This window comes from Heptranchias perlo, chromosome 13, assembly GCF_035084215.1.
Source record: "Heptranchias perlo isolate sHepPer1 chromosome 13, sHepPer1.hap1, whole genome shotgun sequence".
Taxonomy (NCBI): Eukaryota; Metazoa; Chordata; class Chondrichthyes; order Hexanchiformes; family Hexanchidae; genus Heptranchias; species Heptranchias perlo.
The window spans coordinates 59056163-59074432 of record NC_090337.1 but is presented as its reverse complement, the minus strand read 5'-3'; the positions used below and the strand labels follow the sequence as shown (position 1 = coordinate 59074432).

General features: G+C 45.9%; 1 protein-coding gene across 1 annotated transcript in view; it reads right to left on the bottom strand.

The window, feature by feature from the left end:
* Positions 1–16068, bottom strand: part of LOC137331631 (serotransferrin-B-like) — a 67195-nt gene extending 51127 nt beyond the window's left edge. The window contains exons 1-3 of the mRNA XM_067995558.1: positions 15952–16068; positions 6943–7100; positions 2037–2145 (exon numbers count right to left, since the gene is read on the bottom strand). Coding sequence (XP_067851659.1) covers positions 2037–2145; positions 6943–7100; positions 15952–15991 — 307 coding nt within the window. The 5' untranslated portion in view covers positions 15992–16068. The remainder of the gene's footprint in view (positions 1–2036; positions 2146–6942; positions 7101–15951) is intronic.
* Positions 16069–18270: the final 2202 nt, after the last annotated feature.

The window sequence follows — 18270 nt, the reverse complement described above, 5'->3', positions numbered from 1 at the left end:
TATTCACATAAATTGGTTTAATTTTCCATGTTGTTCTGGTGATGGAATAAAGTAAAATTCTTGTGAAAATTCTGCAGAAGGTTCTGGAAACACATTTTAAGTGATAATGCTTCTCGAAAGTCTTAAATAATGGAAAGCAGAATATGACTCAAGTGTTAGCTATACAAAACCCTGGTTAGACCGCACCTGGAGTACTGTGAGCAGTTCTGGGCACCGCACCTTTGGAAGGACATATTGGCCTTGGAGGGAGTGCAGCGTAGGTTTACTAGAATGATACCCGGACTTCAAGGGTTAAGTTACGAGGAGCGATTACACAAATTGGAGTTGTATTCTCTAGAGTTTCGAAGGTTAAGGGGTGATCTGATCGAAGTTTATAAGATATTAAGGGGAACGGATAGGGTGGATAGAGAGAAACTATTTCGCTGGTTAGGGATTCTAGGAGTTGGGGGCACAGTCTAAAAATTAGAGCCAGACCTTTCAGGAGTGAGCTTAGAAAATATTTCTACACACAAAGGGTGGTAGAAGTTTGGAACTCTCTTCCGCAAACGGCAATTGATACTAGCTCAATTGCTAAATTTAAATGTGAGATAGATAGCTTTTTGGCAACCAAAGGTATTAAGGGATATGGGCCAAAGGCAGGTATATGGAGTTAGATCACAGATCAGCCATGATCTTATCAAATGGCGGAGCAGGCACGAGGGGCTGAATGGCCTGCTCCTGTTCCTATATTCCTATGTTCCTACTGAGATAGCTGTGGAAATATGTCTATTGCAAGTTATTGAGATCGCTATAGTGAGGGGTCTATAGCAGATTATTGAGATCACTGTACAGAGGGGTCTCTCACAGGTTACTGAGATCGTTGTGGAGAGGAATCTCTGACAGGTTATTGAGATCACTGTAGAGAGGGGTCTATCCCAGGTTATTGAGATCGCTGTAGACAAGGTCTTGTGTTCCTGCTATTCTTTCAAAGGTGTTAGAGGTTCCTATGCACACGGAACTACAATTTTGAAAGTTAATTCTGAAAAGCAACCGAACTGTTGAGATTATTTAGGAAAAGGCAATTATGGTTAATGTTCTTTTTCAGATCTTTTGGAGACAGCTCTTTTAGTGGGTCCAGTAGTTTGTGAAATTTGTTCATATGTATGTCCAATTTAGACGCTGTGAGCAGCTAATCATGTTTCATTTATGGAAGTGAATCAGGGTTACACTATAGAGGCTAGTCTGAATTAACTCCTGTAATATAAAGGGTCTTATTTCACACATTGAAAAGTGTCAGCATCTTAAGTCTAATTAGTGGGCAGCTAATCAATTTGAAAAGTATTTGCTATGCGGCATTCTTTGTAATCCTACCAGCCAATGTCTTAATGAATTGTATAGGTGCACTTATTCTGTGGGCGCAAAGATTGTATCATGAGAGATCCTTAAAGAAATTGGGCTACCAAATCGAAGCCTACTCTTTCCAATGTACCGATTGAAGCTCTTAGAATGGCCACAGCCAGAAACCTGTGAGCTGGCTTGAACTGAAGAAGTCCATGCTAGAGCCAAAAACAGGTCACCATTCTAAGGACACGGGCTGAGATGAATCAAACGTTTGGAAGATGTACAGATGTACAGATCTTTAAGGGAGCTCTCACCCAAATCAATCAATCTAGAATATGAGAGTTTTTAATAGAGTGAGAGATTAGGGCTGGGAAAGGGAGCTATGCACTTCACTTGAGAATCTATATCCTGTTGAAATATTTTAATAGAATCGTTTCCACATATAACAGTTATGTGACAAACCAAATGATGGACAATCCTATCAGAATCTTTCTTACTGACAGATATGCAAAATATTTGTCTCAAAATGTCACCATTTCTTGTCTAACCAGCCAGTGACGATATGTTGAGCTTTGTCAGGGCAGTGTATTGGACAGATCTGGGTGACAAACTCACAACAGAGTGAGCAGTGGGTGCTATTGAGCAACTGCAGGTATCAGGCCCATTATAAATAACGTGTATAACAGTTTTGTTGTCAGCATTTCATAAGTGATTACCTGTGATATTTTCAGCTATGATTGGTTTCAGGCGTGGTCCAGGCAAGAGGCCTCCCTTATATATATCTCCACCATCCACAGTTATGGCATCTGCTTCTCCAATCTGAGACTGAGAAAAACACATGTTATTAACTTAGAGCGGGTCCCTTCTTTCCAATCCATGCAATTACTGAGGACATCATCTGTTATTCTCTCTAATTTTCTCCCCTCATTTTCTGAAATCCCCAACAAGATCTAGGTTTAATGAAATAAGCAACATACACACACTCCAATCTGAAACATTGATATATGAGAGTTGTGTTAAGGCAGTGAAAAATTTCCAACTTTTAGACAAAGACACATAATCACAGAAATTACAGTACAGGAGGTGGCCAATTGGCCTTTCATGACAGCGTCAGTGCTAGCTAAGAGTTATCTACTCCAAACCCATTTCCTTGGTGACCAGAACTGAACTTGGTTCTCAAGGTGTGGTCTGACTTGAGCAGTATGCAGGTTGAGCAAAACTTCCTCTGACTTGTACTCCACTGTTTTAGCTATATAGTTCAGCATTCTATTTCCGTTCACTGTTCTACAGTGGTTGGATATATTGACCATTGAATCTTTCAACTTCATCCTCAGCCATTTCAACACCATTCATGCTGCACTTTAAGTCACCCATTTTTTGTTTGTATATGCAGTCGTCTTCTTACTTACATATTTTGCCCAACTCATTTTGTATTTCCTGAGCTGTTTGCTCAGAATTAATTGTCCTTCTTATTTTGGTATTATCTGAAAATTTGATCAATTTTCTTTGAGTTTCAGAATCCAAGTTGCTAATGTAAATTAGAAACAGTAGAGATTCCCTTGGGGTGTTCAGTACCTCCCCCTACCCTGATATCACTCTTCTGTGATCATGATCCGGTGAGGCTACCACAACTTCCATTCTCTGTAGGTTGTCTGCGTCACTTACAATTGCCAAGTCAAAACGTGCCCTACCTCTCATTACTTCCCTGACGCACTTGGTCACGAAGCAGCCAGGCATCACATTTACTAACTTGGACTTCAAACAGCATTAGTATTCCCAATTTATAATTGGTTGATTGAAGTCCCCATTAAAATGAGCTTCCAGCTTTCACATAGCCTTTTTGTCTCTTAATAGAGCAAACTGTTTTCCTTCTTATTCTGACCCTGGTAGGTCTGTAATATACCCCTAGTGTTAGCTTTACCTTTTTCGCATTAAAGAGTAGTTAATTTTGTAACTATCCACCCATCACCAATGTCTGTAACCTCTGTCAAATAGGGCTTTGTTATCTCTTTTTCTGTCCACTGTATCTTTATTGAATACTTTATACTCCAGTACGTTTCATTTGTTACTATCCTCAGGGGTCAGCCATGCATCTGGTCTTCCTAACACATCACAGTTCCTTGCTGTCAAAGCAGCCTTGTTTCTAATGTTCATATTTTTTCTTGTAGAGTTGCCTCCTTTCTCAGTTCCCTGCATCTGCCTGTTACTGGTAAGTGCCTCCTTTATATCTCCAAGTTACTGTCTTCATGCCCACCTGTTACCTTCAACTCTTTTGGGATCCATTTTCCTCCCCCCAAGCAATCAAGTTTAAATGATCCTCTATAGCCAGCTCTTTGTTCTTTACAATTATCACTGTTCATGATTCTTTAAATGTAGCTTATTTCTCCTGCACCAGTCCTTTTTCTCCTGAAAATGTTCCCAGTTACTTATGAAAGTGACATCATTTAATTCAAGCCATGTTGCCAGTCACTTATTTTCATCCTCAATTTTCTAGGTGAACTCCTTTCCTTTCCCAAATACTGGAAGTATACCACAGAACTTCACTTTGAATATCCTATCTGTGAGTTTTGAGTTGATTCTCACGTGTAACTTTTAAGGCCCTATACGACCGGTGTGGGGGGGAGAGGCGTGTCGGGAGGGTGTTAAATTGCTAAAAATGGGAAACCCGACCCCAACCCGCTGCGAATGCACCTACTTCCTGTTTAACCGCGGTGGGTTGGGGGCGGCTGAATAACCCGCTCTGTGATTATAAAATTTAAATGAGGCTGCCTTCCTCAGATTTTGGGAGCCATTTAAATTTAACGCTGGCCAGCCGGGTTTCCCAGGGCTCGGGAAACCCATCAGCTGAAGGGGGGGTGGGAGTTGCCAGTTCCAGCAGGTAAGTGCTTTTCCAGCACTGCTTGAGGGCCAGGAGGAGCAGGAGTACTTCCCCACCACTCTCCCGCCCCTCAAGCAAACCTACTGCTATGGTCCCACCCTTCCCACGATCGGCCCACCATTGACCCCCCCCCCCCCCCGCCCCAGCGCGATGTCTCCCCCCCTCAATCTTTCCCCCCAGCGATGTCTCTTCCCCCCAGACGATGATGTCTCCACCACCCCCCACCCCGCCCCGAGTGACGATGTCTCCCCTCCCCACCCCGATCAATGTCTCCTCCCCAAGCGACGTCTCCCTCCCAACGATGACTCCCCTCCCAGCGACGTCTCCCGCCCGCGATCTCTCCCGTCCTCCTCGCTGCCGCGCTCCAAGCCCCTCCATGACTCCCAATCTTCCTGATTGCCGAGGACCATCCCCAGCAGTTGCTAACTGCTACCTACTGTAGAAGGTAGCTGCCAGGCGGGAAACGGAGTTAAAAAATTCTAACAAGGTCCTGCTGTTATATTCGGCAGGACCTCCACCTTCCCGGTATTTCCACTGACAGATGCCCCCGCTCCCTACCCACCTCCACAGAAATATCGGGGCCTCTTCAGTAACCCTTCCAACTTTCTTCAATGTGCACTGCTCTGCTTCACGTAATCGGCTCACCATTCTATCGGTATTGTCCTCATGACACACATGGATGGCCACCTTTCCTGCAACTATAACTTCCATATGCCTTTCAGCCGGCATTTTTGTCCCAACGATCTTCTCCGTTTTTTTAGCTACTACTATTTCTGTGACCTGATTTTCTTCTGAATTATTGGACAAGGCCTGGTATCTGCTCGTCCCTGTAATCTCTGAGCAACTTCACAAGCCTTCTCACCTTTTCTATTACCCTTTCCAACCGTAATCCATCTACTACCTCATTTTCTTCTGTGCCATTAGCCCTTGTCTTTCCACTGCCCTCATTTTCTTGGGTTCCCTCGGTATTTTTCTCTTCTTACCAGTAACCCTGTACATGGTTGTACTGGTCTCCTCCTTATATGCCCAATAACTCACTCTCAAGTCTTTACTAGCTTGTCCTTTTCACTGATTTCTACTGATTGACTAGTACTTCCACTTTCCCTGAATAATCCCCTTGCTTTTGGCTGCTTCTTTGAGTTCTCTCTTAGGCCATAACAGACAATTTCCATATGTCTTCCCCATCTATTCTACCCATTTTGTTGTACATAAACACCCCATAGTAAATACAGCTCTTAATCTCTGCTCTCATTCCACTTTACTTACGCCTCACCATCTCCGCCCCCCATCTTTTAATTTTACTTGTTTTAGCTGCTCCCCTTTTAAATTTTCCTCTGTTTAGATCCTCTTTTTAAATTAATCGGATTCCGCTGCTACCTCATGCTGCTCTGAGGGTTCTCCTAGGATGAAGCACAACTCCATTTTTGAATTTCTTTATTAAACTTGACCTTCAAACATTGAAAGCTGCCAAAGGAGTCTATCACCCACTTTTAATCTGTTGCCGTTCATCAGCATCCGCTGGATTATTTTTCAAGACTGTAGGACCCCTCTGAAGAAGCAGCCACACCAGTTGACCAGAACTCCTGGTAGCATTCTAGTAAATCCTCACTGTACCCTTCCTATGGCTCAAATATCCTTCCTATAATGGGGTGCCCAGAACTGCATGCCATACTCCAACTGCGACCTGTCTTGTATAAGTTCAACATCACTTTTGCATTCAATGTCCCTATTTACAAAACACAGAATCCCATTTGTCCTCTTTTCTAACTGTAACGCTGTGGGTTAATAATGCCATCCAGGTGCAGTGGCACTGCACGCACCTGCGGTGTTTTCAGTTGCTCTCACGCTATAATAAAATAAACAGTTCTCCTGTATGATTCTATGGTGTCCTGGCCAACATTCACTCCTCAACCAACATCACCAAATTATTGATGACCATGTCTCCAACCATCTAGGAAACTCCCCCCTTAAAGCCCTTCACCCTTCCAACTCTCTCCCTCTCTCTCTTCCTTTAAGATACTCCTTAAAACCCACCTCTTTGACCAAGTTTGTGGTCCTTCTCCTAACATCTCCTTTGGCTCGCCATCCATTGTTTTCTTTATGCCTCTGTGAAGCACCTTGGGACTTTTTCTACATTAAAGGCGCTTAAGTGCAAGTTATTGTTGATCATCTGCTGACACTCCCACCTTCAAATATCATGCAGCTTAGGCACAATGCCAGAGTGTGTGCAAAAGGTCCCAATAGGACCACCCTTCTTTGGTGCATCTCCTTGAACCAGATCTCCAACTCCTCAACACCAGAGAGAGCAGTGTTGTCCACATGTCCATGCTGTGCCATTGTGAACAATTAGTCCAACTTTCTGTTACCACCTCAACTTCCCCAATTATGACAATCCACAGCCCTTTCACAGCTGCCGCTGCCTTGCCAGATTTTGCTCGTTCCAGCCAAATGTTCTATAGGACAAGCTCTGTAAGCAAGCTTTGCCTATGCCAGTAGCCCAGTCAAATTAGAGAGCAAGACCCCCATAGCAAAATTTGGCAAACCACATGCTGTGGATGCAACTGCACAATGGTTGTGTGCAAACCCAATTTTGCTGGGATTGCTAATGTTTCTAATTACTTAGATACATCTGGTTAATTATTCAGATCATCCTGACAACCCTGTAAGAAAAGAATTGGACGACAATTGTCTAAATAACAATGTCTGAATATGTCTAAATATGGCTGAATAAAATAAAGCCCTACCTTGATAGCAGCCAAACAGTTTGCAACACTGCCCTTCATTACACATTGGAAGTTGAAGTTTTCATTTTCCATTTCTTTTTGCAAATCGTTGCATTTTAAATTTTCTTGTACAGAGACTGTACACCATTTGATAACTGGAGTAGCAGCAAATGAAAGGGCTGGGGAAAAAAAATTTAAAATGTCAGACAGCAATTGTACAGTGTTGAAAAATAGCACAGCAATTATGAGAGAGAAGGTACAGTAATTATACAGGAGAGAGAGATACAGATACTGGACAGTAATTTTATGCAGGGGAGAGAGCACTGGCATTGTACAGGAGAGAGAGAGAACACAATGATTACATGGAGGGAGAGAGAGGGCAATGATTCTACAGCAGAGAAAGAAAAAGCAGTGATAATACAGGGGAGAGGGAAAGCATAAAAATTATGTAACGAAGAGATAAAGGGGTGTAGATATACCAGGGCAAGGGCGCGCAGCAACCGCATAGGGAAGGGAGCACAGTGATTGGATAGGGGAGGGAGCACAGTGATTGGATAGGGGAGGGAGCACAGTGATTGGATAGGGGAGGGAGCACAGTGATTGGATAGGGGAGGGAGCACAGTGATTGGATAGGGGAGGGAGCACAGTGATTGGATAGGGGAGGGAGCACAGTGATTGGATAGGGGAGGGAGCACAGTGATTGGATAGGGGAGGGAGCACAGTGATTGGATTGGGGAGGGAGCACAGTGATTGGATAGGGGAGGGAGCACAGTGATTGGATAGGGGAGGGAGCACAGTGATTGGATAGGGGAGGGAGCACAGTGATTGGATAGGGGAGGGAGCACAGTGATTGGATAGGGGAGGGAGCACAGTGATTGGATAGGGGAGGGAGCACAGTGATTGGATTGGGGAGGGAGCACAGTGATTGGATAGGGGAGGGAGCACAGTGATTGGATAGGGGAGGGAGCACAGTGATTGGATAGGGGAGGGAGCACAGTGATTGGATAGGGGAGGGAGCACAGTGATTGGATAGGGGAGGGAGCACAGTGATTGGATTGGGGAGGGAGCGCAGCGACCGCATAGGGGAGGGAGCACAGTGATTGGATAGGGGAGGGAGCACAGTGATTGGATAGGGGAGGGAGCACAGTGATTGGATAGGGGAGGGAGCACAGTGATTGGATAGGGGAGGGAGCACAGTAATTGGATAGGGGAGGGAGCACAGTGATTGGATAGGGGAGGGAGCACAGTGATTGGATAGGGGAGGGAGCACAGTGATTGGATAGGGGAGGGAGCACAGTGATTGGATAGGGGAGGGAGCACAGTAATTGGATAGGGGGGGGAGCACAGTGATTGGATTGGGGAGGGAGCACAGTGATTGGATAGGGGAGGGAGCACAGTGATTGGATAGGGGAGGGAGCACAGTGATTGGATAGGGGAGGGAGCACAGTGATTGGATAGGGGAGGGAGCACAGTAATTGGATAGGGGAGGGAGCACAGTGATTGGATAGGGGAGGGAGCACAGTGATTGGATAGGGGAGGGAGCACAGTGATTGTAACATTGTAACATCGCCCACCTCCGCCCCTGCCTCAGCCCATGTGCTGCTGAAACCCTTATCCAGGCCTTTGTAACCCCGAGACTCGTCTATTACAATGCTTTTCTGGCCAGCATCCCAACTTGCACCCTAAACTTGAGCTCATCCAAATTTCTGCTGCCCGTATCCTAACTCGTACCAAGTCTCGTTCACCCATCTCCCGTGCACGCTGACCTACATTAGCTCCTGGTCCGGCAACACCTCGATCCTAAAATTCTCATCCTTGTTTTCAAATCCCTTCATGGCCTTGTCCCTCCCTATCTCTGTAACCTCCTCCAGCCCTACAACCCTCCAATTCTGGCCTCTTGCACTTCCCCAATTTTTATTGCTGCACCATTGGTAGACATGCCTTCAGCAACCTTAGCCCTAAGCTCTAGAATTCCCAAACCTCTCTACCTCTCTACCTCTCTCTCCTCCTTTAAGACGCTCCTTATAACCTACCTCCTTTGATTAAGCTTTTGGCCACGTCCTAATATCTCTTTACGTGGCTCGGTGTCAAATTTTAAGAACATAAGAAATAGGAGCAGGAGTAGGCCAATCGGTCACTCGAGCCTGCTCTGCCATTCAATAAGATCATGGCTGATCTGATCCTAACCTCAAAGTTAAATTCATGTCCAATTTCCTGCCAGCTCCCCTTAACCCCTAATTCCCTTTACTTCTAGGAATCTGTCTATTTCTGTTTTAAATTTATTTATTTATTTTGTTTGATAATGCTCCTGTGAAGCACCTCGGGATGTTTTGCCACAATAAAGGCGCTATATAAATGCAACTAGTTGTTGTATGGGGAGAGCGCACCGTGATTGAACAGGGGAGAGCGCACCGTGATTGAACAGGGGAGAGAGCACCGTGATTGAACAGGGGAGAGAGCACCGTGATTGAACAGGAGAGAGAGCACCGTGATTGAACAGGGGAGAGCGCACCGTGATTGAACAGGGGAGAGCGCACCGTGATTGAACAGGGGAGAGCGCACCGTGATTGAACAGGAGAGAGCGCACCGTGATTGAACAGGGGAGAGAGCACCGTGATTGAACAGGAGAGAGAGCACCGTGATTGAACAGGGGAGAGCGCACCGTGATTGAACAGGGGAGAGCGCTCCGTGATTGAACAGGGGAGAGAGCAGCGTGATTGAACAGGGGAGAGAGCACCGTGATTGAACAGGGGAGAGCGCTCCGTGATTGAACAGGGGAGAGCGCACCGTGATTGAACAGGGGAGAGCGCACCGTGATTGAACAGGGGAGAGAGCATCGTGATTGAACAGGGGAGAGAGCACCGTGATTGAACAGGGGAGAGAGCACAGTGATGGTACCGGGGAGAGAGCACAGTGATCGAACAGGGGAGAGAGCACAGTGATTGAACAGGGGAGAGAGCACAGTGATCGAACAGGGGAGAGCGCACCGTGATTGAACAGGGGAGAGCGCACCGTGATTGAACAGGGGAGAGCGCACCGTGATTGAACAGGGGAGAGCGCACCGTGATTGAACAGGAGAGAGCGCACCGTGATTGAACAGGGGAGAGAGCACCGTGATTGAACAGCAGAGAGAGCACCGTGATTGAACAGGGGAGAGCGCAGCGTGATTGAACAGGGGAGAGCGCTCCGTGATTGAACAGGGGAGAGAGCAGCGTGATTGAACAGGGGAGAGAGCACCGTGATTGAACGGGGGAGAGCGCACCGTGATTGAACAGGGGAGAGAGCAGCGTGATTGAACAGGGGAGAGCGCACCGTGATTGAACAGGGGAGAGCGCTCCGTGATTGAACAGGGGAGAGCGCACCGTGATTGAACAGGGGAGAGCGCACCGTGATTGAACAGGGGAGAGCGCTCCGTGATTGAACAGGGGAGAGCGCACCGTGATTGAACAGGGGAGAGAGCAGCGTGATTGAACAGGGGAGAGCGCACCGTGATTGAACAGGGGAGAGCGCTCCGTGATTGAACAGGGGAGAGCGCACCGTGATTGAACAGGGGAGAGCGCACCGTGATTGAACAGGGGAGAGCGCTCCGTGATTGAACAGGGGAGAGCGCACCGTGATTGAACAGGGGAGAGAGCACCGTGATTGAACAGGGGAGAGAGCACCGTGATTGAACAGGGGAGAGAGCACCGTGATTGAACAGGGGAGAGCGCACCGTGATTGAACAGGGGAGAGCGCACCGTGATTGAACAGGGGAGAGCGCTCCGTGATTGAACAGGGGAGAGCGCACCGTGATTGAACAGGGGAGAGAGCACCGTGATTGAACAGGGGAGAGAGCACCGTGATTGAACAGGGGAGAGAGCACCGTGATTGAACAGGGGAGAGAGCACAGTGATGGTACCGGGGAGAGAGCACAGTGATCGAACAGGGGAGAGAGCACAGTGATTGAACAGGGGAGAGAGCACCGTGATGGTACCGGGGAGACAGCACCGTGATGGTACCGGGGAGAGAGCACCGTGATGGTACCAGGGAGAGAGCACCGTGATTGAACAGGGGAGAGAGCACAGTGATGATACCGGGGAGAGAGCACCGTGATGGTACCGGGGAGAGAGCACCGTGATGATACCGGGGAGAGAGCACCGTGATCGAACAGGGGAGAGAGCACAGTGATGATACCGGGGAGAGAGCACCGTGATGGTACCGGGGAGAGAGCACCGTGATGGTACCGGGGAGAGAGCACAGTGATGATACCGGGGAGAGAGCACAGTGATGATACCGGGGAGAGAGCACCGTGATGGTACCGGGGAGAGAGCACAGTGATGGTACCGGGGAGAGAGCACAGTGATGATACCGGGGAGAGAGCACCGTGATGGTACCGGGGAGAGAGCACCGTGATGGTACCGGGGAGAGAGCACAGTGATGGTACCGGGGAGAGAGCACAGTGATGGTACCGGGGAGAGAGCACAGTGATGGTACCGGGGAGAGAGCACAGTGATGGTACCAGGGAGAGAGCACAGTGATGATACCGGGGAGAGAGCACCGTGATGATACCGGGGAGAGAGCACCGTGATGGTACCGGGGAGAGAGCACCGTGATGGTACCGGGGAGAGAGCACAGTGATGGTACCGGGGAGAGAGCACAGTGATCGAACAGGGGAGAGAGCACCGTGATGATACCGGGGAGAGAGCACAGTGATGGTACCGGGGAGAGAGCACCGTGATGGTACCGGGGAGAGAGCACCGTGATGATACCGGGGAGAGAGCACCGTGATGATACCGGGGAGAGAGCACCGTGATGATACCGGGGAGAGAGCACAGTGATGATACCGGGGAGAGAGCACAGTGATGATACCGGGGAGAGAGCACCGTGATGATACCGGGGAGAGAGCACCGTGATGATACCGGGGAGAGAGCACCGTGATGATACCGGGGAGAGAGCACAGTGATGATACCGGGGAGAGAGCACCGTGATGATACCGGGGAGAGAGCACAGTGATGGTACCGGGGAGATAGCACCGTGATGATACCGGGGAGAGAGCACCGTGATGATACCGGGGAGAGAGCACCGTGATGATACCGGGGAGAGAGCACAGTGATTGAACAGGGGAGAGAGCACCGTGATGGTACCGGGGAGAGAGCACAGTGATTGAACAGGGGAGAGAGCACCGTGATGGTACCGGGGAGAGAGCACAGTGATTGAACAGGGGAGAGAGCACCGTGATGATACCGGGGAGAGAGCACAGTGATGATACCGGGGAGAGAGCACAGTGTTATATAGAAGATACAGCACAGTGGTTGTATAAGAGAGAGAACACTAATTATATAGAGGAGAGAGAGAGAGGCCAGTGATTATACAGGGGAGACAGCAATGATTATATGGGGACGACAGCAAGATTGCGCTGGTTATACAATGGATAAGTGTGACTGACTGTAAAGAGAGTGTATGTGGACAGCAATTATACAGGAGCGGGAAAAAGAAAACACAGTGATTATGCAGAAGACAGAAAAAGAGAGATCACAGTGATCATACAAGGGAAGTGGACAGCAATGTACCAGTGTATATACAAGAGATGGAGAGAATGGGACAGTGATTGTACAGAGAGTGCATTGTGATTAGACAGGGGAGAGAAAGGACAGCAATATACATTACAGGTGAGGAAGACACATAGGCTAGAGACAGAGAGAAGGAGGATAGTGATTATTCAGAGATAGAAAGCACAGTGATCATGTGGGGGAGAGAGGCCAGTGCATCTACAGGAAAGTGAGAAAGAGAACAGTGATTATACAGGAGAGAGTGACAGAGCACAACAATACATGAGAGAGATAGATTGAGGACAGTGATTATCTAGGTGAAGGAGAGGGAAAGAAAACAGTAATTATACAGGACAGAAAATGGTCAGCAATTATGAGAGATAGAGGATAGCAACTATACAGGGAAAGAGAAGACAATAATTATACAGGAGAGACAGAGGATATTAATTATAAAGGAGAAATCGGGAGCGAAGTAACATGAATTATACAGCAGAGAGAGAAAAAGTGCCTCAGGCTGAAATTTCTGTTCTAGAGGTATTAGCCAGGTTACGCTGCACAATACCAGGCCAATTGGTGGCATCAAATACAGGAATAAATGTAGAAAGGAACATGCAGTTTACAACCACTTAATCTGTGACACCAATCAACGGCCATTAAAAGTACATTTCCTAGTTACACGAAGTTGACAGAAGTTAAAAATATTTAATTGTTTCACATTGATCATACTTTTCTCTATCTGTCTCTCTGTGCGTCTCTAACTTGTATATGTGTGTTAGTATCTGTCTTTCTCTCTTACTGTCTCTCATTTTGGCTAGAAATTACCACTGCCTATCATAGCAAATGAATACTTAACACGTTTGATTTTACTTTGCTATTTTAATAGAACCTGTTAAAAAGCAGACAGAGGAATGCCATGATTGTATCAAGTGATTATCACCAAAAACAATTTCTAGCTTTCTGTGTATCTGTGGGCATGCATTTCTCCGTCCAGGTCTCTCTCTCTGGCCTAGAAATTCGTTCCCGCCAGCGCGAACTGGGAACATGAATCGATCCCTGCATCAAATCTGGTAGGCCTGAGGCAACTAGATATTGGGCCTCAAGCCTCATTTAAATGGCACCGGCAAGCTGCTGACACCTGCTGGGCATCCCCTGGCAGCTCGCTGGCGAAGAGGCTTGGAATTTCGAGCTGCTGCGTCGCTGGAGTGGCTCTCGGGTAAGTGCTTGAAGGGCAAGGGAAGGAGATCGGGAGAGGGGGGACAACAGGGGTTGGGGGGTGACCGGGAGAGTGGTGACCAGAAGAGGGGGTGACCGGGATAGGGGCAACCAGGAGAAGACGGAAACCGGGAGGGGGGGGCAATCGGGAAGGAGGCGATCAGGAAAGAAGGGCGACCAGGAGAGGGGTGACTGGGACAGGGGAGGAGGCTGGGAGAAAGGAATGGATGATCAGGAAAGTGGCGATCAGGAGGAGAGTGGAGGCGTTGATCGCGGGGATGTGGTGAGCTGTTGCCAGCAGCGGCCCGTTGTTTATATGTGGAGCCGCAAGGAGCACTCCTGCACCTTCTGGCTCCACAGCCAGGTAAGTATTTTTTAAAAGCTTAACTTTTTGCTGGAAGCCCATAGCGGACCCCTTAAGAACTGCCGGTTAGACCACATGTAGACTTGGTTTTCCTGAACACAGCCAGCCCGGTGCCAGCTGCGTTCATGCCAATCCAATCTTATACAGGGGGCTTCAAACAAGCATTAGGCCCCTTATTTGCATATGCAAAAGGCCCAACGCCTGTTTCAGGCGCTGACCCCAGACACCTCTTTCTTTGACTGTACCAATATGGCGGGTGGCGCACATCCGCCTCGTAATGAGCACGCGCTCCCTGCCCACCATATTGGAAGGCTTATGCATCCGTTTAGCCCCCAAAAAAGGGGTGCAACGCTATCAAACTTCTCAGCATCTGTCTCTCTTTCTCTCCCTCCATCTCTCTCTTTAATACTGTGGGTTAGATTTTGAATTTATCACCCAGGCATAAAACTGGCAATGTGGATCCATGATAGAAATCGCCCACTTTTCATTTCCATTGAAATCGATGGAAATTAAAACTAGGTAGTTTCTATTATGGGTAGCCAATCTGCAATGCCAGTTTTACGCTAGGGCAGCCAACCCTGTGTGTCTCAGGCAACTGTTTTCCACTTCTGCATTTGGAAGCCTGCATTCATCTGGCCATTCACTTTCATGGGGAAAAAACCATGGGCTGTTGAGTGCAGAAGCAAAAAACCTTGGCCTTTGTCTTTAACTCTGGCCTCGGCCTTATGTGGCCCTATTGACTGGGGTACAGGACTTCACCCACCTTGGAGTGTTACCCATGACGCCAGCCAACTTTCCGGCCTCAACGTCATTTAAATATGAGGGACAGTCGACAGGTCTCTGCTGAAATGAGGGCGGAGTTTAGCATGGGAATCCTGGCAACCTCCATGCTGCCTGCCATAAACTAACCTATGTTATATTAAAAACATGATGGGATGTCCTCTTAAGGCCATGCTCCCTAAGTACTTGCACAAGCCTAGAGTACAAAAAAACCCATGTCTCCACTGTCATCGGGAGAACACTAGGCACCTGGGCCTTAAAGGCAGTCCCTGCATCCAGCATTCAACTGTCACAAAATTGCGGGAAATATGTCAGAGCATGTACTTCCCCATTTTGCATGTCATTGGCCTACACTCACCCATATGGATGGGCACACATTCTACCAACAGGCCAGAACATCCGGGAACCTGGGCAAAGGTGGAGCAAGGAGGTAGGAACATGTTGGAGCATGCCTCCAAACACATCATCTGTTGAAAAATCAGCAGTGAGAAGGAAAACCTAAGCCTCTGTATGTTTCTCTCTGTATTTCGGTATCTCTTTGTCTGTCTGTAACTGCACATCTCTGTGAGTGTATTTCTTTATGTAACTCTATTGTATAGGATAAATCAAGGGCATATTGTTCAATATTATCTCACTAAGTGTGAGAAAATACTGACACTGAATAAACAATGGTTTTTGATCTTATCACTCTACTAACATGGTCACTCGCTGCTCTGGTTGGTTCACATTCTATTTGCATTGTACAGAATTTCAGTCTCAATCTGCAAAATTTATTCCCTAAATATTTGTTTCCTGAGACTCACTGTCAAGAGAGTTAAAACTAGAGAAAGGAGCCTATTTTACGCCTTTTCTCCTTCCGACTGAACTGTTAAACATTCATTTCTAACCCTTAACGTGTCAGTTACAATCTGTTCTTTTATAGGTGATGGTACATTTAAAAATTCCCAGTGAATTTATTCTGGATCTTTCTTCTATGATAAAAAAAACCTGTAAGGTATTGATCCTGCACTATTGGAGCAAATGTTTTTCTTTGTTCATGTAAAGAACTGAAAGGTTAAGATAAATAAATATATCTAGCAATGAATGATACATCTGGAAAAATACTTTCAGATAAATTCCTTCAAAACAAATAAGTTTAATACTCACAAATAATTCCCGAGAGCATAACAGCGCAGAGTAACGTCATCTTGCCAAACTGTGGATTGAAGGAACAGAGTAGTGGGGCTTCTGTCACAAACCAGCTGTGAGGCAGGCTTGTGAGTGAACTTCTGTTCTCCCTCTCTCCTTTATAAAGTCTAGAATTGACTACGTTAGCAGAACAAGAGATAAGACTGACGTTGGCATTTGGGTTATATTTCACAAGAGGACTTACTGATACTCAGCCTACTTCTGATAATATTTAAATAAACCTTTATTTAACCTAGCAGGATTGCAGAGAGGGAACAGTGTGACATCTCAGAGGGGGCTAGAAGGGGATTACTTACTTCTTCTTGGAATTAGCCAAGTCAGATGGTAAATAAAGATAGTATTGTTTGGGCATTCAAAGAATTATTCTCTTTCATTTGGTTTTATGTATTTTGTCATTTTCCAATTTTTCTTTTGGTGTGTACTCTTCTTGGCTTTAAAGGGTTTTATGTGTTTAATTTATTCAATTATTCTTTTTATTCATAGATTTCCTTATTTTCCTGTGTCTTCAATCATTTAAATTAGGTTAAATTAGGTTCACTTAATTCGGAGTTTAGAAATGCTTGTGTGCGACACTGGTGCGCAAACCCATCACATATTTGTGCAACAACTCTTTGTTCATTATTTTAACGGACGTGTTAATATGTAAAACAGGCATCTTGACACTGCCGTTAAATAGCAAAGTGATATAATTTCTAGGCTCGGATCTTTTGTATTGGGGTGGAAATGGATTCTTTAAATACTTCACATATAGAGGGTCTCTCTATTCTTTACTTAGTTGGGGAGAGGCTCTTCTTGTCCTTTCACGGTCCCATCACTCCGTCTTGTTTAATTTCTCTTGTGTAGCTCTGTCTTTTATCGATGTGCTCTTTCAGCTTATTCTTATCTATTCCCCCTCTCTCGATTATTTTCCCTTTGATGCTTCTGACTAATCTTTTTCCAGTTTTTGCTGATTTTTGATTTTTTTTTTAATTCTTTCTATTTATATAATTTTCTTTCCTTTCACAAATCTATTTTGTGGTCAGATTTTTCTCATGTTCGCCACAATTCCTTCTTTCCTTCCTTCTTTTCCTCTTGTTTCCATCTCTTTGCTTCTCTTTTCTGGACTTATTGAAGGTGGTAATTCATACTAAGGGAAGGGAACCATTCTACAGTTGGTCCTCATGGATGAGGCTGGTCAGTGGGTGTTGCCATTCAATCATGGGGCATTCTAGCTCTTCTGCTATTCCTCATACATCTACAAACATGTACTTCCAGCCTGAGTCACTGAAAAGCATTTAGAGTGTGTGAAACCCTGACTGTTTTTTTTTCCATTTCCTACATTGGGGGTATTAAAGCCTCACGACCAACTCAGCTAACCAGTTTTTGAATAGCTCAGTACATCACACAGTGCATTCACCCACTGAGCTAACAGCAAAGCAGACTTTTTTTCCTCTAATAGTTTTCCCTTTCCTAATTTTTCCATTGACAAAAATTGTTCACATTATAAATCAATGAAGAGCTCAGGATTCAATTGGTGTCATAGGAAATTGACTAAAGGATAGAAAACAGTTGGTATTAGCCATATTAGAGCAGTGGGGGGGGGGGGGAATGCTGAGCGGAATGCCCCAGTGATCAGTGTTGGGACCCCAGAACAGTTACATTCTCAGACAATATTAAATTGCAGGAGGGGGAACATTGGCAGATGAATTTAATATGGAAAAATAAACAGGGGAAATCATGCTCAAAATTCAAACTTCATAGAGATGTGTAATGGTATAAAAAAATTAATTTTAAACATTACTTCAACTTAAACTGACAGTGAAACAAAGAGCACAGGTTCAAACTAGTCAATGGCAATTTAAAGACTGATGTGAGGAAGTTCTTCATATAAAGTGTGATCAACACATGGAATTGACTTCCAGGTAATAAAGGCAATCATCAATCAGGTTGCTATGGATTTGCCAATGCTCTTCCACATCTGTATTAATCTGTATTAAATGTTTCAATCAATCAGCTAAATGTTTTACATTTAAAGGTATTTGGCAGACAGGAATAGTACAACTTGGCTACACATTATAAAAATAATTCAGTAAGGATGAGGTGTCCTTTTACATTTGGGACATGGGTTCCAATTGAGCCCATATCACGGAGAAGAAACACTACTCTTGCTACCAACTATCCGAGTACAATGTAAGTTTGGAGCAATCTCTGTCCAGTGCCAACAGACGTCAATCCACACCAAATCAGCAACTTCTCTCACAGTGGTGATAAATCAGCTGATGTGGGAAATGGAAAAAT